Here is a 23,965-nt window from a genome sequence, read left to right on the forward strand (position 1 = left end):
AAGAAGTCGACTCGGCTGGGGAGGATATATGCTGACAGCTGCAACAATGGTCCGAGGTTACGTCGTTTCAGTTCGGACCTTGTTGACCCGTGGGTTAGCTGGCCCAACGTGGCAGGTTGGGGTCGACGAGCAGGGAAGAGGGCTTGAAGGGATCTGGAGCGGTGATACAGTTCCGTGACCCCACGATGGATCTTTTTCGTTCGGTTCACGACGGCTCTCCAGCAAAACAAGAGTCAAGCTCGTCAGTAGCGTCATTAGTGGACGCTACGTGTACTGACCCTGAACCCTGCAAGCCGGAGCCTCATCTGATGCCGAGGTGGCAGCGCATGGGCGCCTCCTTGAATCGACAACCGATATATTGACTGTCTCGACTCCGAGGAAGTGTGCGGTTGGCTTTTGTATGGATGAGCAATGCCCGGGTACGATTGCCGGTATCAACGGGGTTCCGCGGGCGCGATGTGGAAATCGCCGAGATGCGACATTATTCTGCGCTCAAGACTGCGGCAGGAGTCGTATCTAGTTGCAGACAAGATCTGGGAGATGAATGCTTACGACATGGCATTATCAACACGTTGGATGATGGGCGGTGGCGATGAAAGCCACAACGCAGCGGCATCTCGGTTCGGCTCATGCTCGCGAATCTTGGTCCGAGGGTTGAGATCCATGGCATTGGATGGCACGGATCCATGTGCGGCAAGCGCGCCAGTCCAGGGATCAATGATTAATTAATTAATGAGAGAAGAAAACATTCTTGCCTGGCTTGTCTTGTTTAGCAAGTCGAAGCGAAGTGAGGAGCCAGAGGAATGTTGCCTCGGATATTGAGGATTATAACCTCGTCGTGCCGAGTTGTTGTAGGGCACATGTCGTCGTATTTACGAAGGAGGGACCGGCAGACGAGACGGACGACGCGGCGTGTGGTTGATGGAGGCGACGATCTCCCGGTGGGCGCTTAGGTTGGGCCAGCTCAGCTCGCTCGCTTGTTGAGTGTGTAGCCAGGGCAATCACCAATTGCAGCGTCTCTCGCGCGCCGCCCAGAGATGCCAGCGTTCCATAGAATGCTTGAATCCTCATTTTGATGGGCACAGAAGAGTCGTGGCATCGGGGCAATGAAGATCAATATGAGGAGGGTGTCTTGATGTGGACGCCACCTCCACGTCTAGATTCCTGCCGTAATTGGTGTGTGTGTCTGCGTGCACCTTGTCTGGGCGGTTTGATGCGGCCCCAGAGTGAGGGGTTACGCAAGGGAAGGGATATTCGCAAGTGTCCTGTCCTGTCGTGTCTTGGAGTCGATGAGACTGGGGTCAGCCCGGTTCAGTGCCTCTTGGCTGGTGTGGTCGACCCCGGATAGCATCATCGGTTTGCCCCAATCAGACGAGGGGGAAGGACAGCGTGCAATGCTTTGAAACAGGCTTCATCATGTCTGTAATGGCGACTACAACCAAATATGTACGTCTGAGAAGCAAAAACACCAAAATTGGGTGGATTTGACCCCGGATATGCTGAATCGAATTCCGGTGGATGTGGATGCGGAACCGGAACTCGAAGGCCGGATCGTCTTGCCGGTCCGTGGGGTGGGCGCCTGCACTGCATAGCAACGACAACCACACATACGCGAGATGGATGGGAAGAAGAGGTGTGTGTGTGTGTGAGGGAGAGTGTGTGTGCCCTCTCGCTTTTTGAAGGCAAAAAGAAAAAAGAATCATGTATATAGAAAGCAAGAGGGCATCATAAAAAAAAAGGGAAGGAGGTGCCGTCCAACGTCAGTGCTTCCTTCCAAAAGCTTAATTCGCTGCATCCGACTTATATCAAGGAAGGAACCAAAACCAGAGCCTCAATATGTCCCTGGTCAAACAAACACCACGCCTCGGATCCATTTCACATGCAACTATGGGGAAATCCCCTCTTTTTTTTATCCCTCGCCCTGGTCTCGTCTCGCCTCGCTGCTGAATCAAGTTTGCTTTTTTGAGAATGCTGGAATCTGAGCGGTTCGCTTTGCTGAGTAAGTACATGGGCTATAACCTCGGCCATGAAGCAGCACAACTATTTTCCCGCACTCTTAACCTGGCAGTGATCGGTCCTTTTCTTTCAATAATTTGCTACTCTTCACAGAAAAGCCTACAGACAGAAAAACCGAACCGAAAATCGACTCTCCTCCAAAAAATACAATGTGCAGCGAGCTCCCCCAGAACCTTTTCCACCACCTTATTCGACCCGAGGCCTCTGAGTTCAAGGGCATGATTCGGGGCCTGCCTCAGGCTGTTCGCCCCTCGCTCAGTGCCAGTGGCCAACCGCGGGGTTCTTCTTTGGGCCAGCTGGACCTCCTCCCAGCGGAGCTTCTGCTCAGTGTGCTCGATCTCCTCGACTTTCAGTCGCTTTCGCGCCTCTCGCGCGTCTCATCTCTGGGAAAGGACGTTGTTGAGGATCTTCCCGTTTATAGAGATGTCATCGAGCATGCCCCCGAGGCCCTCACGGCCCTGGTCAAGACTCGCCTCGTCAGCCACCACCCGGCTGCCCTTGTTCATCAGGCTCTCCACCAGAGCAGATGTGTTTCGTGCCACTACTTTGGCGGATTCCTGTTCTTGCCCACCTGCGAGAGAGTCTGCTTCGAGTGCCTGTACGAGAACCAGGCCTTCCGCATGACAACCCCAACCCTAGCAAAGCAGTGCTTTGCTCTCACAGATAACGACCTGGAGCAGATCCCCCTCATGCATAGCATCCCGGGGACTTTTGGTCTGAGATTCCAGTTCGCCCACAAGCAAGTTGAGCACCTGGTTAGCGTCAAGCAGGCCAAGCAGCTCGCCCTCCAAGTCCACGGCTCCCCCGAGCAGCTGGCCGAGCTGAGGCCCAAGTTCCGCGCTGCCAACATGACCCCGAGAGTTCTCGGCATGTTTAGGCACTTCCACGAGGCCCCTCTGGAGCCCCCGGCCTGCGATATGTCGCGGCTGCCACGAAAGGCTGAGGTCGTGGAAGATGACTTTGGCGGCATGGCCTCCATTCGCTTCCCGTCCCTGACTGATTCTGGCGTCGAGAACGGCCACCTGTGCCAGGGCTGCCTCATCACGTACGGACATTACATGCAAGGTGCGCTACCGGAGAGCACGCTGTCAGAACTCGTTCCATCAGGCGTTGGTCCGTACCGTCCACTTCTTGCCATACTGACTCGTCTGTGGTCCGCCGATGGCTTCATGGAGCACGCACGCCAATGCTATGGTGTCCGTCGTCTCGTAGGCCAGTGCTTGTCGTGAAAAAAGGGCGACCCATGATGATGATGATAACCATGCCTGGGACGGACAATCTGGCGCCGCCGCGCTTCCACTCTACGTCCCAGTGCCCAAACCACTCTTGGCAGCGTAGCTGTCCCTCTACCGCGCCGCTGATGCCTGCCGCATCAGCTGCTGCTCCTCCTCTGCCGGGCCTTGCCCATGAGCAAGATCCGAAGCCCTGAGATACCCTGATCTACTACTCCTGGACACATGTATGCCACGCGTGTTCCTCAAAATACCACCTGGGATGGCGTCGAGGCGATGAGATTTGTGTTATGACCGTTATATATCCACTCCTACTGATTGTTGCAGACAATTTTCGACGACATTTGGCCATCTTCATTCGCTTTTCTGGTGGACTTGTATATCTGGTTTCCATGTTATATACCTCTCAGCTCTGTTGGTTTAGGTTGTTTCCGGTATGGTTCTTTTGCGTTCAGCCAGCTTGTTGTCATGTTTAACAGCATTATATCCTGTCGTGCGAGTCAATAAAGCTGAATTACCCAACTTTGAAGTTCGATCGTGTCAAGAGCCTTAGGTCCCTTGCCTATGGCAAGTGACACTATTGGATGGTACCACGGTGATATTAACAATCCTTCTCGAGTCCAGGGACAAGAGTGATTGGACCTCGAGCGAGGATTATATCGTCCGTTTTTATTACTATGCTAAAATAATGCGTCAAGTTAGGTCCTGGCCGTTAGTCCTCGAGGAGGTTGTTCAACTACCCTGTTACGCTAAGCCTCCTGTCACTCTTATTTGCCCAGTTCCTAGCACAAACGGGGAACATGGAAGCATGTCATTGGTAATTCATCGATTGGGAATGTAACCAGTGCAAAATTGTTGACATTGATAGGGCTCAAGTACGCGATCCTACCTCCTTGTCGTTCATATCCATCACGTTCGCATCACTACGAAACCTTACGCTCGGTGCATTCGAGATTGTTGGCATATCTAATTGTGTATCCACCTCGAACGAGAAACGAGATGCTACTTGAAACTACGAATCACATGAGTCGACGAGTGTGGTTGAATAAGGCTTGGCCTCGACGCCTCCTTGAATACCGTCTTGATGGTCTTACGGGCAAGCACAGTCAGTCGTACCCAACGACCCAGGATTCTGAAGTCCAAGTCCTGGTTGGACTCGTCTATCTCATAAAAACATGGGCTGTTCAGAAGAAGGCAGTGAAGAAGGCGTGGTACAGCCGACGCCACGGGGTTCTAGACGCACATCTGGGTAACTGGAATTGGCCAACGCGGATGTCTTAGTGTTACCCAGAGGCTAGAGCGAGCCGAGGACATTGAACACCAGATCATTCAATCCCTGTTAAAGCCTCGGTTTATACATTTGTAATCGACCGTGCTGGTGGTCTAAGATGGCAGGTTGGACGGGTTTCGGAGGGCAGGCGAAGACTGAAGCATCAGACACCTTGGCAAGGTTCTCTATCTGCAATAAAAGTTACTACCAGGCTAACAAAGCTGCGTTTAAACCGTGCCAGCATGATTAGGGAGAAGTTGGACAGGAGCAAGAAGGACGAGTGTGAAGATATGGACACTTGCTCTGCAAAGTAGCTTTTCCGAGTGAATGCGAAGAAGTCTGGCAACGAGAAGGAGGCGAGAGTGGTCACCACTAACATGAAAATCAAGGTCCAGGGGAAAGAAACTGGAGAATAAAAAGGTTCTTGGCAAACCAACCGAGAAGTCGAAAGCTCTGGTCAGGGGCAGGCTGCTTTGCAAGAATAGGAAAGACAAAGGAGCGAGAAGGCGAGAATAGAGATCATGATATGAATGTGAGTGCTCCGTAAAGAGAAAGAGAGGTGCGACCAAGATCAGGGGGAGCAAGAGGTTCCCGCGGAAGATGAGTCAAGCACGGTTCAAGATGAAGCCAAGGGACGAGAGTGTTGATGAGGAGAATAACACAGGCTCTCAGAACCTGACCATTAGATTTACTACCTACAACTGATGGAAATCATATGCAGTCGTCAGTCTCAGTAACGACCATATTCCATCGTCAACTGGACCTGTCTCCTGAAACTTGCCATGAGAGTCCCTTGGCCGACTTCGCTCAAGTTGCCTTTCATCAATAGAGTCACAATGACGGTGAGTCAAGATCACTCCGGAATCGCATCGTTTCTTGTCTGCGGAGCCCAACATCTGCAGGTGAGGACAACACCACAGAGTTAGCGTCTATGTATGGAAGCAAACACGTCAAAAAAAGTATCTGATGCCGCGCTTCACCAAGTAGGAGCTCGCTCAGTAAGCGCCCAAGAATAAAGAGGGTCTCGAGAGTAAGAGGATCCAGACTCGGCCGAGAATCCTAGCATGGGGATTTCAACCGAGACGGTCCCCCATCCTGGCAATCTGCCTATGTAATGTAACCCAGGCCGACTCGACGCTCATGCATCTGCCGTTGAGCGCTTGGTGACGTGGCTAGCTTGACATCATCATACCTTGCCTATCTGAAGTTTTTCAGCAGCAGCAGCCATGGGCGGCCGCATCTACACCATTTTGGACCGTTGACGATGCGACCTGTTCTCTGCACCAGCACGAGGTAAAACTCCACTGCTTGGGCATGAAGTGCGAGCGTCTATCTTGCTTGCTTGTGACACTGAGACATGGGGACGGTGCGTGCCGTGCCTCGTGGCGAGATGCGTGTGTCTTTGAAAGCCTGAATGCTAGAGCCTGATCTTGTTTTTGGAAATAACGTGACATGTCAGTCTGCTATCAGTGAGGCCGTTGGTCTTGGATCACTGGTCTTGATACCAACGAGTGTTATGCCTCTAGCGTGGAAGGCGTGTTATAAAGAAGGCGTGTCTTGTTAACACGCGAGAAGTGCTTCAACGCGTCGAATGTCTCGGCACTTTGCTCACATTGGCATGTTGACGTTTCCCTTACCTGTAGCCCACAACATTGGACTCGTGGTTGGAAGCATGTTAGTCGTGATGTCAGCTGTTGCTTCAATCATCCCACCGCTCACTATCATGAGCTGTCCGGCCTGAGCCAGACTTCCCAAGTCCGAGTCTGCCGAAGGGCTCAATGAATACCCAAGTAAAGCAGTTCAAGCTGGACCTTTGTATAGTACTGTATTGTGGTATGTCATGCTTGGACTTGCCTTGGACGTTGCAAAACAGAATAGACGAGCTGCTTGCCCTGGCAACTCGAGGAGCGACGAAATCGCCTACACCACGAGATCCTCGACTAGACCTGCCAACTATGCAATCCCTCAGAGATCCCAAAGGAGATGTCGACACACGGTCCATGCTTGCAGTGGAGAATGTCCGTCGGAGCCCATGTGGAGTTGACGTCGGAGGCTCGGACTTGAATAGCAAATGTACTATGTACTGTAGTATCGTGCTACAGTAACATGCGGCGTATCATAGAGGGAGGGATTAATCAAACGTAGAGCCAGACTATCTCTGGCTCTTCCTCGGTTGTCGATGCCAGATCAAACGAGCGAGGCGTCTATCTTTCGTCGGCGTCGGCCGCCAGAAGAGACGGCGGTTGTTCCCGGGAGCCATCTCCAAGCCTTCGAATTCCCCCTGCAGCAGAAATGGCCTGATGGGAAGCAAATTGCTGGTTGGCCACCAACTGACAGTGGATCGAGCTGCGATGCGGCTGACATCCATATTTTTTGCTGGGGACGCGCGAGAGGCACCGTCAACGTCGGGTCGAGGCTGTCTGCCTGTCTCGCCTTTGTTTTGTTAGGACTCGACGACTGCATGGCAGCCAGACCTGGTCTGCCTATGCCTATCATGAGGGGATCTGCAGGGTCTCCAACGTAACTCAGGACTATTGGAGGGGCTACTGGCGCGCGTACGCCTCTCTGGCCTGACTCGGGGCCAAGTCTGAACCAGGTCGGAGATGGGCATTCATTCTGTTGAGGACGCTCGCTCGAGAGGAGCAGCTCATCCGCATGAAGCGCTTCATTCCCCTAGGCGCGCGCCGTCTGCTGCTATCCCATCCCACATCCCCCATCCTCCATTCTCGGAGGAATAAGGACGCAGATCCTTCTTGGACTAGACGGAGGCGTGCAAGGCGTGCCACCACCAGGTGAGACGTGCACACGGAAAGCAGCTAGGATCTCGCGGGAGCACCCTGGTCATAGATGCGGTCAAGCAATCAGGGGAAGGTCAGAGATTGATATGGAACAGGGCAGCTGAAGAGGGGGTGGTTAGCTTGGGATGAGCCACAAGCCATGGGCGTTCCTGAAGGGTCATGCTCTCAACTGATGATACTATCGTTGTCCACTCCCGGCGTGGGGAGGTGCTGACATCACCATCACGGCTCGTGTTGCAACATGAACGGGCGATCCGCCGGCCGGATCGCAGGCCAGACTGTGCGTGGTGTCTCTAAGCCTTGTGCTGCTATCTCGAGAGACAAGACACACAGACACCAGGTGGCCACTGCTTCACAACTCCGGGGAGAGGTTGGCCAACGCGGTGCGTGGCTGACGAGCACGACACCATGCAGTGCATTGACCTGATACTCTTGTGTGTGGCCGGCAATTCCCTGCTTCCTTGATATCGCAGATGCACCCTCAGCGCTCAAGATGTCATCGATGCCGCATGTGGGTGCCGCCAGCTGCTTTGTCTGCAGTCGATATGTGCACCTCAGAGGCACTTGTTGCGCACGACATACTCCGAGATCGTGGCCCAGGTTCTCCAGTCTGCCCGCCGCAGAGATGCCCTTGTCGGCGGTTGTGGTATGAGCCCATCAGGCTCTTTCTGATTCCAGGGCTCGCCTCTGTTCCTCGCGAGGATGCAAGCCTGGGGAACCCGGTCACTCAAGCGCAAACGAGCTTCGAGTTGCGTCAACCGTACTTGTTCAGTCAGAATGCTGCGACCTCGTGTCAGACTTGGCAGGCTTCACGATAGTATAGCCACTTTGACGGTGGAGAACCGTGGGCATACTGGAGGACCGGATGCCTCCTCCTACTGGTGATGGATCAACCATCTGTAAGAGAAGGACAGGCCACGAGCTTGCAGAGTACAAAGACTGAGGAACGATTTACCGCATTAACTCACATGCGCGGACATATCGCGCAGATCCGGAACAGGAATCGAGACTAGATTTTGCCAGAGAATAGCCCCCTGATTGGCTGCCGTGCTTGGATGGAGGTGTCTCTGCACCCATCTTTGACGTGTTCGCTGGCAGTGCATCACGAGCACAGGTCTCAGACGGCCAAGGTGACAGACAGATGGATGGGGGCTTCTTGGGAAATAGAGCGGGATCGACGGTAGAGCAAGGTTTGCGCGACCCTGGTGGGGTCTGAACAGGCCAACACTGTGCACCATCGGTCTCTCTGCCCTTTTGCATTTGCAAGTGAACCCCCTCGAGCATGGGTTCGAAGGCTGGTCGCTGACGGTCCCTCTGATTCTGGAGATGGCTGGCCATGGTCTGTCGAGCGATTTACCGCCCGAGTCACGAAACAACAACAGCCGAGTTCCCCTGCTCCGAGACTCCGTGTCGATCCTGGCCCATCGCGCCTCAGTTTTTCAGGGACCTCGAGAACTGAACTCGAATCGGACGGAGTCGCAAGGCCGCATTCTCCTGCTTAAACTGTCCACCTCGCAGGGTACTAGAGTACATAGTACAAAGGAGCACACCCTCACACGTGCAGCTTTGCGGTGCATTCCAAGCCTCAAGATACCAGAGGGCCAGCCCGCGACGGTTGTGCGTCCATCAGCATGTGGCTTACCGCCGCGAACCAGTTGGGGATGACTTGCGTGGCGGACCGGAGCGCCGTGACGGACATGTCTTGGAGCGACTCGGCGTGGGCGAGCTAATCACCAAGAACTGCAACACACGATGGCAGATTGGTGGAGTAGTTTGATGCGCGACGTGCAGGAGCCCGAGGCCAGAACAGGCATGACAAGAGGCCGATTAAAGCCAAAGGGATTTGGCATCCGCAGTCAGGGTAATATAGGCCGGTACAGGTTCGCCACGATGAAGACTGTTGCACGCCAATGCAGCCTGTGCTGTAACGATACGCTGATGCAAGGTGAGGTGGGCGGGATACGACGGCGTTGACGGCCAAGTTTGATGGATGGATGTGAGCCCCTCCAGGGGACCACGGGACAGTGCGGAGACACAGTGCGCGGTCCAGCTAGTGACCTCTGAAAAGGGTGTATTGCGAGTGGAGGACCTGAGCTATGGCGCCTAGCGCACTGTGCTAGTTCCGGCCCTGAATCCTTAGTTGAACAATGCAGCCGAGGCTGGCCTCAATTCGGAGGTTGGGGGACTCGAGAAACAAGATGGCGTAATGGTGCGAATCCGTCTTGCCATGGTAATCTGATAATATCCTCATCTGTGTGCAGGTCCAGGGCGACGCCTCGGGCGGATCTGAGAAACGAGGCACGCTCAATGAGGGCCAGTCAGGGACAGAGCTCCATCGCCATCTGCAAACTACCCGCGCTCGATGCAGCTGCATCGATAAATGGCCGCGACGGATCTGCTGGCGAGGCGCCCCGCTGCATATCGTGACTTTTCGACACGGACGGGATTGAGGACCAAGTGGGAAGGGGCTATTTTGGTGGATGTCGATGGCTGGCCCATGTGCCCTGGGTTTGGTCCCTGTTTAGAACCTTGTTTGTTGCGATAGGCCGAGTTCTTGAATCAAGTCAAGTAAATCGACCTCAGGTGGACTCGATCGGGGACTGGATCACGACCCTCGGACGTTTGGCGGCGGCCGCGGCTGTTGAGGTGGTCGGGAAGGTGGACTGTGCGCACTGTGCTGGGGATACCGTGGTCGTGTTTGCCGCTGTCAGCAAGTTGTGGCCTCGCTAGTGCGACCGCTCTGACAGTTGTACAGGGCGTCAGGCGCTCTATGCACTGTACTCGCCCTAGAGCTCACAGTGCATCACTTCGCCCATCCCTGAACCCCCATTGGCCGAGCGCCTCCACATGGGGCGCAGGAAGGTTGCAGTAGAAGGGTTCCGGGCTGTGGTCCCTTCCCTTCAGCGGGTCGGGTGCGTCCTCCAGCGGATGAGTTTAGCGGGCTATTCAGAGGCTGCTCAGTGGCCGCTTAGTGAGTGGGCGCCCCGGTGGGTGCTTCGAGGTGGCTTGGCGGCGCCCATTGGCTGCATGTCCCGGCTGGGGCTGGACGACGCTTCACCGCTTCTTCCCCCATCGACAACCGCCCACTGCAGCGAGACCAAGTCGCGGCATAGCCCATGGTTAACCCGCCTTTCAGCGTCTCCAGCAGTCTTCTCCTTCTCCATCTGCTCCAAAACCTCCTCCCTTCACCTCTTCAGGGACTTCACGAAAGAGCGGTGTCGTCCGCTCTGTTCCTACAATACTAGCATCTTCCGCCTCTCCTCCCGCTCCGCTCCCCTTCTGCCTCTTGCCCAGAATGTCCTTCGACTTCAACAACGGCGGGGGTGATGCCTATCTGGATCTGACCTACGACCACCGGGATCGCGCTGCCTACCAGTCATACTCGACCGCCACAACCCACTCGAGTCCTTCGGCCGCCTCCAATATCATGCCCAACAACGCTCGCAACTGGGCCGTTCCGCTCGACATGGCCTCCAACAACTCTCACGGCCATGCCTCGCTCAGTCCCGAGGAGCATCAGTCTTCGCCTCTTTCCCAGTCCGCCAGCCCGCACAGCCAGCACTCGCCACTACAACAGTCGCCTTTCCAGCCGACCGCGAACCCCTTGACCGACTGGGCTCTTCAGCAACAGCAGCAGCAGCAGCAGCAACTGGCTGCTCCTGACATGACCCAGTTCATTCAAGATGCCGCCCTCATGAGCTTCAACCCATTCCCCACGAGCTTCCAGTCGCCCAACCCCCTCGACTACCTTCCCCCGACGACCCAGGCCGCTCTGCAGGCCAACCTACTTGAGTCGACATTCAGCGCCATGCCTACCATGGATGACCCTACGCAAGCAGTTCAATGGCCGAGCACCGGAATGGAGAATTGGCAGGAGTTCCAGAGCACTCTGCAGATGGATGGCCTGCCCCGTCTCGATAGTGTTGGAAGCAACTCGCCTACCGGTACCTATTTGGAGGTGCTGTCCCTTCCTTCGTCCTCAGGTGAAGGCTGGGCCATGGTGGACTGGAATCAGCCCAACTTTGACCAGTTCCAGCAGGCTCACGCTCAGGGCGCCGCCATCTTCAACCCCTCCCAGACCCTCCACCTGAGGACTAACTCCGACTCTTCTGATGGCGCCAATTCCATGGACTTTGGCAGCTTCGAGGAGATCGCACCATTCCCCTACTCTCCCTTCTCCCCGAGTCGGACGGATATGTCGACGCTGGTAACCACCGTAACTGCTTCGCTGGTGATGGTCACAACCACAACCACGACACCGTCGCCCCTGCCCCCGCTCCCGTGGCTCCCGCGCCTATCAAGTCAGAGCCTTCTTCAAGCCGTCACAGCCCTGGCAGCGGCGCCGGATCGACCTCTCCCCCAGCAGCACCACCCGCAGGAACTCTGGTCCTCGCAAGAGCCCAATTGCCAAGGCCACCAAGCCCGTTGTCCGTCGCATCTCGAATGGCAAGAAGGACGGCACTGTTGAGAAGAAGGTTGGCCGCAGAAAGGGACCCCTCTTGCCTGAGCAGCGAAAGCAAGCCAGCGAGATAAGAAAGCTGCGAGCTTGCCTGCGATGCAAGTTCCTCAAGAAGACGTGCGACAAGGGAGAGCCTTGCGCCGGTTGCCAGCCTTCGCACGCTCGCCTGTGGCAGGTTCCTTGCACTCGCATCGACATCAAGGATATTGGTTACTTCATGAAGGACTGGAAGGCCGATTACGAGAGGCACATGGACCGTGGCGTCTCTGTCTACAACGTCAAGGGTTTCGCCCAGAAGGAGACCCTCATGTGGATCACCCACGGCTACGGTTTCGCTCTCCCTGTCATGGTTCGCGAGGTCTTTGTCGCCGACGACAGCTGCTTCTCGGTTGACTGGGTTGAGTCTACCCTGACCGACCAGGAGCCCATTGACTTTGAGACCCGCACTGAGAAGCTTGACGTTGGGGCTGAGGGTATCCGTCTCGATGCTCTCTCCGAGTACCTCGACAAGCACATTGATGGCCCCTTTGAGGACTTCATCGATGACCACTTCGAGGGCACTCCCTTCATCACCGAGATCCTCAAGACTGCTCACCGCTACTACGTCAAGGAGAAGATGCCTGTCATTCGCAAGGCGCTCAAGCTTGTCCTTGCCTACAATCTCACTATGCACATCACTATGGTTGAGAACCAAGGATCCGAGGTTAACCTGGACGGACAGATCGACGATGAGGACTCCAAGTACTACGGCCGCACCGTCGCTCCCGTCATGATCAACTTCCAGATCAAGTGCGCCCTTGCCGACATGTGGCGTGAGCTCCAGAAGGACATCCTTGAGGAGCTCTCTGCCCTGTACTCTGGTGTCTACAGCGGTGAGAAGATGAAGAACTGGCCTACCATCTTCATGATTGCTTCCATCCTGCTCGCCGTGTGGGAGGAGATGCAGTTTGACTGCCACTACCGCGTCCCCGACCCCGTCGCCGTGAACAAGTTCTGCACCGACATGGAGACCACCCCTGTTGGTGTGATTGTGGGTCTCTTCCACGCCATCTCCCAGAAGCTCCCTGCCTTCACCGACTGGGACACCCGCAAGCACGGCCACCTGCTTCACAACAACGTCTCCGTTTGCGAGGCTATGACTGAAGTGCGACAGCATGTCATCAAGCACGGTAAGTTCCCAATTGTTTCTCAAGGTCTGGTCTTGCATACTAATACCCATGGCAGAGGCCTATCTCCGTACCCGCAAGGAGTCCAAGTTTGACCGATACGACTTCGACTCCCTGTCCAACAAGTTCCTGTCCAAGCTTGTTATCCGGGCCAACTAGATTCCTCACCTGACAAACACTGCTGTCGCAAAACATGAACGGGCCCATTGTGGCGCCCACCCTTTCCTTTGTTTGCATTTGTTTTGATCACAGCGATAGCGTTGGCAAGATTCCTTCAATCTTGGTCGACAGCGACCTCCAGAATTGTCCTTTCAAGCATACGAAACACGACTTTAACCTTCTCTCACGGCTGGTCACCGCCTCAACAACAACACGAAGTTACCTGACACGGGAAGATGTGTTACGACCTTCTTATGACTTTCTTCTACGAATGTATGACTTGAAGAAGACAGAGCGTTTTAGTTCTTTTACCACATTTTTTTTACTCTTGAGAGAGGGGGGAGACGTATCACGCAGACGAGCGCATCCCACCCTTCTGCGGTGTTTTTATGGGATCATGTTTGACGATGAGGCATTTGAGGAAATGACAGATATTGCATGGCTATGTATGAGCCTACATGAAGAGGGAGGTGCTCGTGAAATTACTAGGGCGTTGGTGAGCTCAAGTGGGCAGGACCTTCGACACAGGGCAGCAGAGCGGAGCGGACATTGTTTTACTTGCGTGTTTGATAACGGGATTCTTGGGATAGTTACAAAAAACGGCTCATTGCTAGGCAAGTGCTGTAGCGCTGCCACGAGAATATTGAATTTTACAGTTCCCAACTCTCAGTCTCCCTCGACTTTGTCGATTATGAAGGTGACTGAAGTGAAGGGAGGATTTACTCCATGATCATGGCACAGAGATAACAAGTGATGGTTTCTTGACAATGTGACCGTTTGTCGATCTCTTACGAGAGCGATATACTGGGTATTGAGGCGGTGACCCCTGAATGTGTTTGAGACTGCCGGATCGATGGCTGTATGTTCAAGCCAAGAGACTACACGCTGAGAAAACGAGACAAGCGACACACCGCACGTGGGTTGAAGCATATGTATGCATCTCCTGACACGGAGCAACCGGTGGATGCAACGCTGGTAGGCTGGTTAGGTTGACAGTGAAAACATGGGCTGAAACATGCCCAAAGGATCACGAGATGGCTATCTCAGACATTAGCAGTCGGCAATTCTATGGTACCCTGATATCTGCTTGTTGAGGGAGCTTGATGGGCAAACGGAAAAGTGCATTAAGCACAGCATCAGCTGGACCTTGGTGGACAAGGCGTTATCGAACTTAGCGTCTGGTGGTGCACCCATGGATTCCAAAGAGGTTGGCTACAGCAGAGGGCGGGGTTTGATAAGACGTGATGACTCGCGACGCGGCGCAATCGGCGCTTGATATCGCAAAGACTTGAGCAAAGAGATGCGCGAGGAAAAAAAAAATTGCATGCCATCATTTTCCGATGGTCTGTCGTTTGTTTCCGGAAGGTCGCCCAACCTCGTTCTCTCGCTGCAGAGCAAGGCCGAAGGCGAAACAGGGGCAGCAGGAACATGGTGTTGGCTTTCTTAAGAGAACAGGGTCCCCACGGACGCAATTCGTTGGCCGATGACGTCGCGAACGCCGAGGAGACCGGATCCAGAGGGTGGCAGAGTCGGTGACCCCGCACCGCCTGGGCTATCGCTCTTTGGGTTCAGGCTGACATGACGAGTTCGGCGTAGCAGGCTGCGGTCGCTGTCTGTCTGGCATGAGTTTGTGTCTCTTGCTCCCGAGCCCGTCTCCACCGCCGCGACTGGAATCCGGGATCTCAGATTGGAAGTGTTTTCTGTTCCTGAGCCAAAAAGCTTGGTTCCTGGGACTTGGGGCAGTGATCATCTGCTACAGAAGCGGCTATCATCTCAGCCGAGCATCAGATGCGGTTCGCTGTCGAATGGCAGTCAGTTGAAGCATTCAACCATGCATTGCTTTTGGCCTTTCCCGGGGTAAAGTGGCGACAGGGACGCCGTCTGGGCCCCGCCACTCCACTGCGGCGCCCGGCCGCTGGCGTCGTCGGGTGATGGTGAATCACGGGTTCCAGGCTCTGGCTGGATAAGACGGTGACGGCCAACGAGTGCTACTGTACCCATCCATGACGGGCACAATAGGCGAGTAGTTCCCCCACGTTTTCGGTTGGGCAATTGTCGTGAACAGATTGTTTTCTTTGCGGCTATTGTGCTTTGTAGCTGCATTTCAAAGGCTCTTCCAGAGCTTCCTCGAACAAGCCAGATTCATGCCTTTATTCTGACATCAGTCTTTCGGCGTCGAAGGCCCCACACGGGCGATAAGATACCAGGGACAAAGTAGCGGCTACCTCTGATTTCACCCTGCATTCGCTTGCAGCTCAAGTACCTAGAACGGGCGGTGGGGCCCTGCAGCCTGCTCCAAGTTTCTGGAGCCTTCCCTTGGCGAAGCCTGATTGGCCTCAGAGAATCATCCGCCCCCCGAACAGAGAACAGAGCACTCCCGCCTGCCTTGTTGTTCGTCACTCGTAGGCGTAATCCGGCAACTGCGCCCCCCTCACACCTTCCCTGCCCGCCGCCGGTTGCCCGCTTGATTATCAAACAAACAGGCACACCTCTCTACTACATAAACCCGACCGCCTCTCCTCAACTCTAACTTTCTTTCTTCCTCCAACACTCACTCTCATCTCAGACTTCTTTGCAGACGAGACTTGCGACTCATCTTCACGATACCACATCATCCCAACGATTACATTTCCTCCCAAGACATCCGCACAACACCACCATCATGCAGATCTTCGTCAAGACTCGTAAGTCACCTCGCGTCGCCGCCACTTCTGTAGCGCAATGATACTGACCATCATTCTCTAGTGACGGGCAAGACCATCACCCTCGAGGTTGAGTCCTCGGATACTATCGACAACGTCAAGTCGAAGATTCAGGATAAGGAGGGCATCCCTCCTGATCAGCAGCGCCTGATTTTCGCCGGCAAGCAGCTTGAGGATGGCCGCACCCTTTCCGATTACAACATCCAGAAGGAGTCCACCCTCCATCTCGTCCTCCGCCTCCGTGGTGGCATGCAGATTTGTAAGTTTCTTTGTCATCGTCGCTCCATCGCTCAAACTAACATCCCGCAGTCGTCAAGACCCTGACTGGTAAGACTATCACCCTCGAGGTGGAGTCTTCCGACACGATCGACAACGTCAAGTCGAAGATCCAGGACAAGGAGGGCATCCCCCCGGACCAGCAGCGCCTGATCTTTGCTGGCAAGCAGCTTGAGGATGGCCGAACCCTCGCCGACTACAACATTCAGAAGGAGTCCACTCTCCACCTCGTTCTCCGCCTTCGTGGTGGTATGCAAATCTTCGTCAAGACCCTCACTGGAAAGACCATCACCCTTGAGGTGGAATCGTCTGACACTATCGACAACGTGAAGTCGAAGATTCAGGATAAGGAAGGAATTCCTCCTGACCAACAGCGACTTATCTTCGCTGGCAAGCAACTCGAGGACGGCCGAACTCTCAGCGACTACAACATCCAGAAGGAATCCACTCTGCACCTGGTTCTCCGTCTGCGTGGTGGTATGCAGATCTTTGTCAAGACTCTCACCGGAAAGACCATCACTCTGGAGGTCGAGTCCAGCGATACCATCGACAATGTGAAGTCTAAGATTCAGGACAAGGAGGGTATTCCCCCCGACCAGCAGCGACTTATCTTCGCTGGTAAGCAGCTGGAAGACGGTCGCACCCTTTCTGACTACAACATTCAGAAGGAGTCGACCCTTCACCTTGTGCTCCGTCTCCGTGGCGGTCAGTAAGCGACCTTCTGGGTAGCGATGGTTTATGACGAGGCGTTCAGGGAATGAATGAACTTTGGGACCAGGCAAGCATTTGCGGCCTGGAATGACTAGCATATCCACCTAGTACGTAGTATTCAACGCGTGCGCAATAATCCTGCGACGCGCCAATAGACTCATTTGAGGTCTCAAGAAGCATTGATTGATTCATGGTGATATCTGTCTTGTAACGACTTGTTCAGTGACCTCCGATTATGCAGCTGACACCACTTTAGTGGGGTCCTGCCCCTCACTTACCGGAAGCCAGTGGACTCATGATGAGTGGGGCCGGTAGGTTTGAACCTGCATTCATGAAGGGCGCCTCAATCTTTGACCTTCTAGAAAAGGCTGTGTTTTTCCAACTTGCGACTTGCTCACTGTCCCACGCTGCAAGATCATGATCCTCGAGGACATCGTACTTGAATCCCACCACGCACATCTCTTTTTGCCTCCTTAGTAATAGAGGTTATCGTTTTGTCCTCTTCTCTCGTTGACTCATATCGCATTAGGCATCCCCAGCATCCTTTTGTTTGAGCGACTCGCAATCGGTCGACCAGCACTGCGCAATAAGACCCAGTACGAGGTCGGAATCGCCAGGCTATGCCGTCTTACTTCTATCACCTCAAATTCGAGCTCTACCCGACCCCTAATCCGGTCATCGCTGGGGTGGTCAACACAGCAGACCGCAAAGATATTTGGCTTCCACCTCCAGAGGCCAGCATCTTTGATGATTTCCCATCTCACCCTCGACCGGACCGACGAACATCCCACCAAATACCGCTCTTCTCCTCTCCTCGACGCGAATCTCCATCCTCGTCTCCGTCTCCGTTCACAGAGCAAGGCTCACCCTCTTCGACCCCGGGCGTCATCGACTGTGGTACAGCAGCGCGCGTGCCGGTGAAAGGGACTGAGCGCAAGATCGAGATTTTGTCCGAGAGGCAGTGGCTTGAACGAACAAACAGCTTTCCGCCTCCCCACTCCAGCGCAGCGATCCGACCCCAGAACGCAGTTAAAGACTGGCGATTTGGACGCGTGAGCATCGAGACGGTCGACTTGCAACTAGGACATATCATGGCAGGGGAGACCAGTCGAGCAGGGCCATCTGCGGCGCCGTCCCTAGGGCCTACCTTTGGAGGCGCAGGCACAGCGACAAAAGCCAAGTTCCTTCCGCTCGAGACGAAAAACACAGAAGTCGGATGGGGCGTGGTACACTTCTATCGAGATGGGGAAGAAACACACGGGATGGGAGAGGCTGAGCACCATGAAGATGGTGCGGAAGAGTCAAAAGACATCGACTACACCACGCTCTGCATCCCTGCTGTACCTGCCTATATGTCTCCCGGAGACCTGATGGGGTTCGTGGGTGAGAAGTGGAGGAGCGACATCAGCCACTGTCGTATGGTGATGACTTCGAAGATGAATAGATATCTCGTCTTGCTCAAGTTTCGAGATAACGGTCGAGCCAAGCAATGGCGACGGGAATTTGATGGGAAGGTGTTCAACACTATGGAGGTAAGCTATTTGACTGTTTCTAAGTCACAGGTCGCTGATCAGATACAGCCCCAAATATGCCATGTTGTGTTCGTAAAGAGCATTACATTTGAGACGCCAACTCGGAGGAAGCCTAGCAACAGCTTATCAACTCTATCAACATCCGCCGGCATGTCAAGCAGTCTCCGGCCTTTCCCTCCCCCAACCCCGAATTTGGTCGAGTTACCTACCTGTCCTGTGTGCTTGGAACGGATGGACGAAACAAACGGACTGATGACGATACCCTGTTCTCACGTGTTTCACTGCACCTGTCTTCAGAACTGGAAAGGAGCTGGGTGCCCTGTCTGTCGATTCACTAATACTTCACTCGATGCGGACTCAGATCCATCAAATCCTTACACACAGCCATTTGGTTCTGGGGCATCCAATCTCTGCAGTATCTGCGACTGTGCGGATGACTTGTGGATATGTCTGATCTGCGGGTATGTTGGTTGCGGCCGATACAAGGGCGGTCATGCAAAAGATCACTGGAAGGAGACGGCTCATAGCTTCGCCCTTGAGCTGGAGACACAGCATGTCTGGGACTATGCCGGGGACATGTGGGTGCATCGATTGATTCGCGATAAGGGAGACGGCAAGGTAGTGGAACTCCCAGGCAGAAACCGATCAGTTGGCCACTTGGAGGAGGAGGATGTGGTGCCTCGAGCAAAACTGGACAGCATTGGGCTGGAGTATACGCACCTCATCACCAGCCAGCTCGAATCACAGCGGGCATATTACGAAGAAATGATTAGAAAGGCCGTCGACAAAGCCTCAATGGCATCCGCTGCGGCTGAAGATGCGGCCAGACGGGCCTCACAGGCCATGGAGAAGCTCGCGTTGCTGGATGAAAAGTACACGACTCTCAGTAAGGAGACTATTCCTGAACTTGAAAAGGAGCTTGCTCGTGAGCGCAACAAGGCGAGCAAGAGTGAAACACTTGCCCGCAACTTTGGCAAGGCGGTTCAGGAGGAGAAGCGACTGAATGAAGGACTTATGAAACGGATCGAACATCTTAATGCCGATCACGAGTCAATATCTCGGCAACTAGAGGAGCTCAAAGCAGAAAATGCTGACCTCAAGGAGATGAATCGCGACCTGAGCATGTTCATATCTGGGCAGGAAAAGCTCAAGGAGCTGGAGAATGAGGGCAAGATTGAGGAGGGTGAACTTGAGGGAGGAAGTGCAAGTGTGCCTGAGAAGAAGGGTAGGCGACGGGGAAAGCGATAATCAATGACATCGGCGATCTAGCAACGCGAGTTAGAAGAGATGGGTTGTAATAGTGACAATAGTTCATGCAGCGTTGCTTTTGTTGAGGTTTGGAACAACAAACCCAACTCTACCACACATATTCTCTCACATCAGGCCCAGGTACATCCGCTTTCCAAGAAGTGAGGTCCAATTTACTGAGATGACACATGAAGACTGATTAAAGCACGATAACGGCTTGTCACGAGCCAAAGCAAGGGTCTTTTGCCTGCCTACAAACCCAACCCAGCGCCGCAATCCGGAGATCCCTTCGCCCTCGGATAGACGCCGGCTTACGAACTTGACCCGGGACGCCCCTCTCAGAGTGAGCCACATGCCTCAACCACAGCGACTGGCGGGTGTTTTTGTTGGGGAAGGGCAAGTGGAAGTGCGCGATGACCCGACCCCATGGGCACACATGACGGGAGAGAGTTGTCTGTTTGCTTTCCTTCGTCCCCGTTAGCTCCGGTAGGTATGCAAAGGGTCTGCGGCGCAAGAGGACCAAGCCCGCAGAAGCGCCTGGCATGTGAACGAATGAGCGCACGGATAGAAAGAGGTTCTGGGCGTCTTGTCCATCCATGCTGCAATGACGAGCTTGTCGTGGGGGAGGATCCTCTGTTACGTGAGCGGGCTGTCGAACTGAAACAGCATAGCGAGCCACAAAAATGGCGATCATAGTGGTGTGAATCAACTTGTGATTGTGGTGTCTGAGTGAGGGGAAAACGGCTGGGTAGGGGGGAATTGTGATACAGGTAATCCCATGTTGCTGGGGTATTTTGCCTGTAAGGAATGGGTAAAAGAGCCTCGAGTCTATTGTTCTCGACTGGTTGTCGTCTCGTATGTTCTGATCATATTACCAGGTACACTATTTGTTAGTAATGGATAGCTTGATAGGCGACTTTGATCTCATCATGATGCCTCTACCCGTCGACCATCTATGATCCGTACCGGATCTCCGATGAAAGCGGGGTGACGGTTCACAGCTCGCAGGGGAGCATGTCACAACAGCCGGGCACGGAAGTTCACTCTGGACACCGAGGGAACGTGCTGTAACTTGCTGGGCCGGCCTGTTCTGTTTGTTGGAGCCTGGCTAAGACACAAGAAACGGGCGTGTAATGGGCCCCGGCCCGGATGGAGCACCCATTGTCTGGATATCCACAGCGAGCTGCATGTATCCTGGTCAGTTGGAAAAAAATATATCAAGTGGAAGGAAAAAAAGAGGAAAAATAAAGCAAAGATCAAATAGGAGGCGTCTACAGCTTCACGTTTCTTTGTAGGTGTCATAAACTCCCCTTTACCTTTTCTCTTCTCTAATATCATTCCCCGTCAAAAGGTCCAACGGGAACGCATCTGCACCTTCCCCGTCGTGCCCAGCACCTTGGCCTGGTCGTAGCTTCCCAGCTTCAGAAGCAACCTTTCCCACCTGGGCAGGCACCTCGTCTTTTGCCTTCCCCTCCCTGGCCCCAACCCCAGCCCCAGCTATTTCTGTATTCTCATCCCATCACATTCTGTCGCCAGACCCGAACCCGAAGGACACGGGCAGAATCAAACTCGTCGGCGATACTCGGTCCTTACTTTGATCTATACCTTGCTCCCTCGAACGACGCCGCCGCCACCGACCACGCCTCGCTCGCTTCTGATAGCCATCTTTATCGGCCGTCCCTGGTCCTCAACCGCCCCTCATTAGCAGGCCTCTGGCCCGTTCGTCCTCAACCTCTTGTCTATACCGATTACCTGTCGCCTCGACTTATACACCCTGAAATTTTGTGCATCTTGACGAGCGCTGGCTTCCTCCTCGCTCGCCCACCATGTCTGCAAAGACTGGGACAAAGGACGCGGCAGCGCCGCAGTCCGCGACAAATCCAACCCCGCAGAAGGAGCTCTATCCCATGGTGAACTGGAAGTATGACATGTTCCTCTATAGCGTCGGCAACATCGTCGACATGTTCTTCCGCGAGGTCGTGCCTCGAGGCGCCTGGCGCGTTCCTCAGACCGGCCCCGTGCTGTTTGTTGCCGCGCCGCATGCGAACCAGGTCAGTTAATTGTCATGATTTGCGCCCAGAGCGCCGAGATGAGAGATGCGCAGCTTGGGTCAGACATGGAAGTTGAGGATTTTTGCTGACATTGGCCTCAAATCAGTTTGTCGATGCCATTATTCTTCAACGAACCCTCCGCTACGAGGCCGGTCGTCGAGCGTCTCTTCTCATCGCCCAAAAGTCCGTCCACGGCTTCATCGGCTGGGGCTCGCGCCAGGTCGGTTCCGTGCCTGTTGGTCGCGCTCAGGATGCCGCCAAACCCGCCACTGGCACCGTTTACCTTCCCGATCCCATCAACGACCCGACTCTAGTTCGTGGTATCGGTACCAAGTTCGGTGAGGGCGAGGGTGAGATACAGGGCATGCTCTTCCTCCCACCTGGCAAGAAGACGACAGGTGCCAGTGTCGATATCGCTCAGATCCTCGGGCCCGAGGAGATCCGCGTGAAGCGACCATTCAAGGGCAAGCTCGCCTTGGAACAGCTTACAGGCCGCGATGACATTGACAAGGACGGCAACTTTACCAACAAGGCAGTGAAGGGTCCTGCCCCAGGATACCAGGGCACCAAGTACAAGCTGGCACCCCATATTGACCAGACCAAGGTCTACGAGGCTGTCTTCTCGCGTCTGCGCAACGGTGGTTGTGTGGGTATCTTCCCAGAGGGAGGTAGTCATGATCGCACTGAGCTTCTGCCCCTCAAGGCCGGCGTCGCCATCATGGCCCTGGGAACTCTCGCCGAGGATCCCGACTGTGGGCTCAAGATTGTGCCTGTGGGAATGAACTATTTCCATGCGCACAAGTTCCGTTCGCGCGCTGTTGTCGAGTTTGGCGCTCCCTTTGAGATTCCCCGTCACCTTGTTGAGCTGTACTGTAACAACCAGCGCCGCGAGGCTATCGGTCAGGTTCTGGACATGGTTTACCAGGCACTCAACTCGGTGACCGTCTCGGCGCCAGACTACGACAGCCTGATGATGATCCAGGCGGCTCGGCGACTCTACAACCCCACAGGCAAGAAGCTCCCACTGCCTGTGGTGATTGAGCTCAACCGAAGGCTGTGCATGGGTTATGAGCGGTACAAGAATGACGAACGAATCACTTCTTTGTCCGCAGCGGTCAAGGAATACAACTCGCAGCTGCGTTACCTGAACCTCAAGGATCATCAGGTGCAGTATGCCAAGATGTCAACCATCAAGGTTGTGTTCCTGTCCATCTACCGCTCCATCAAACTCCTGTTTCTCTTTATCTGCACCTTGCCTGGGCTGCTCCTCTTCTCGCCAGTCTTTGTAGCCACCAAGATCATCAGTCGACAGAAGGCCAAGACGGCTTTGGCAGGTTCGACGGTCAAGATCCGTGGTCGAGATGTCATGGCGACGTGGAAGATCCTGGTAGCGCTGGGATTTGCACCTACGCTCTACAACATTTACTCGATAATCTTGTCGCTCAAGGTCTGGCAAGATCGGCTCTGGGGCCATGTTCCTGACTGGGTGCCCTTCTGGTTGGTTTACTTCATGGTGTGGCCCCTTATGGTTGGCATCACATTCGCATCCCTGCGCTTTGGCGAGGTCGGCATGGACATCTTCAAGTCCCTGCGACCGCTGATGCTGTGTCTGAATCCGTCGTCGAACTATAACATTCACAAGCTGCGGCTCAGGCGAGCAGAGCTGAGCGCCCAGGTGACGGATGTGATCAATACTCTTGGCCCTGAGATGTTTGATGATTTCGACAAAGTGCGCCTTGTTCCTGACCTGTTCAAGGCCGAGGGTGGCGCTTCAACGTCTCCAACTTCGCGTAGACGACGAGACAGTGACCAGTCGAGCACTGGGTTCGATGCTGAGACACCGCCAGCTCTGTCGCGACGAAGCACGACGCAATCAAGCCGAGCACTGCCACGCAATGATTCATTCAGCAACATTGGCACGGTTGGCATCTTCTCGACAAGACCACCATCCCGAGCGCGCAGCCGATCCCGATCGAGCAGCAGTGGGGGCGGGTTTGGATCTGGTGGATTCCCTATCAGCGGATTCACTACTCTGGACTCGGCTGGCGGGTTTGATGAAGCAAGCCGCAAGATTCGAGAGGCGATGAAGGTCCGAAGACGCAAGACAGATCAGGAGAAGACGGAGGGAGAAGAGGAGGATGAGGACAGCGAGGAGGAGGGCTACGACGAGGCAAGGAAGAAGAACACCTAGGGGGTTGAATGAGAAGGCTAGCGAGGAGGTCAGAGAGCGAAAAGTAGGCGGCGATGGGCATTTTGTTGTATATTGAAGTTGGTTCACACGACATATTTCCTAGCAGGTTTCTATGGGGTTTCTGCATTGGATGATATCCCTATGTCGGGACACG

At 54.4% G+C, this 23,965-nt stretch overlaps 5 protein-coding genes across 5 annotated transcripts; 4 read left to right on the plus strand and 1 right to left on the minus strand.

Moving 5' to 3' along the window:
* Window positions 1-2,165: 2,165 nt before the first annotated feature.
* MRS44_004871 (uncharacterized protein) lies at window positions 2,166-3,245 on the plus strand (the record flags this gene model as incomplete). Its single annotated transcript, XM_046268737.2, has 1 exon — window positions 2,166-3,245. One exon carries the CDS (start codon window positions 2,166-2,168, stop codon window positions 3,243-3,245), a length of 1,080 nt encoding a protein of 359 aa, XP_046135977.2.
* Window positions 3,246-7,870: 4,625 nt separating this feature from the next.
* MRS44_004872 (uncharacterized protein) lies at window positions 7,871-8,654 on the minus strand (the record flags this gene model as incomplete). The annotated part of the gene is made up of 2 exons (XM_065622370.1): window positions 7,871-8,079; window positions 8,285-8,654. The coding sequence occupies 2 exons, from the start codon at window positions 8,652-8,654 to the stop codon at window positions 7,871-7,873; spliced, it is 579 nt and encodes a 192-aa protein (XP_065478442.1).
* A 1,957-nt stretch (window positions 8,655-10,611) lies between these two features.
* MRS44_004873 (uncharacterized protein) lies at window positions 10,612-13,100 on the plus strand (the record flags this gene model as incomplete). Its single annotated transcript, XM_065622371.1, has 3 exons — window positions 10,612-11,523; window positions 11,645-12,944; window positions 13,000-13,100. The coding sequence occupies 3 exons, from the start codon at window positions 10,612-10,614 to the stop codon at window positions 13,098-13,100; spliced, it is 2,313 nt and encodes a 770-aa protein (XP_065478443.1).
* Window positions 13,101-15,762: 2,662 nt separating this feature from the next.
* MRS44_004874 (uncharacterized protein) lies at window positions 15,763-19,569 on the plus strand (the record flags this gene model as incomplete). The annotated part of the gene is made up of 5 exons (XM_046273614.2): window positions 15,763-15,784; window positions 15,846-16,061; window positions 16,112-16,783; window positions 17,387-18,321; window positions 18,619-19,569. The coding sequence occupies 5 exons, from the start codon at window positions 15,763-15,765 to the stop codon at window positions 19,567-19,569; spliced, it is 2,796 nt and encodes a 931-aa protein (XP_046135975.2).
* Window positions 19,570-21,395: 1,826 nt separating this feature from the next.
* MRS44_004875 (uncharacterized protein) lies at window positions 21,396-23,811 on the plus strand (the record flags this gene model as incomplete). Its single annotated transcript, XM_046275539.2, has 2 exons — window positions 21,396-21,620; window positions 21,727-23,811. The coding sequence occupies 2 exons, from the start codon at window positions 21,396-21,398 to the stop codon at window positions 23,809-23,811; spliced, it is 2,310 nt and encodes a 769-aa protein (XP_046135973.1).
* Between the last annotated feature and the right edge of the window lie 154 nt (window positions 23,812-23,965).

Source organism: Fusarium solani (genome assembly GCF_023522795.1).
Source record: "Fusarium solani strain SB1 chromosome Unknown bctg00000002, whole genome shotgun sequence".
NCBI classification, from domain to species: domain Eukaryota; kingdom Fungi; phylum Ascomycota; class Sordariomycetes; order Hypocreales; family Nectriaceae; genus Fusarium; species Fusarium solani.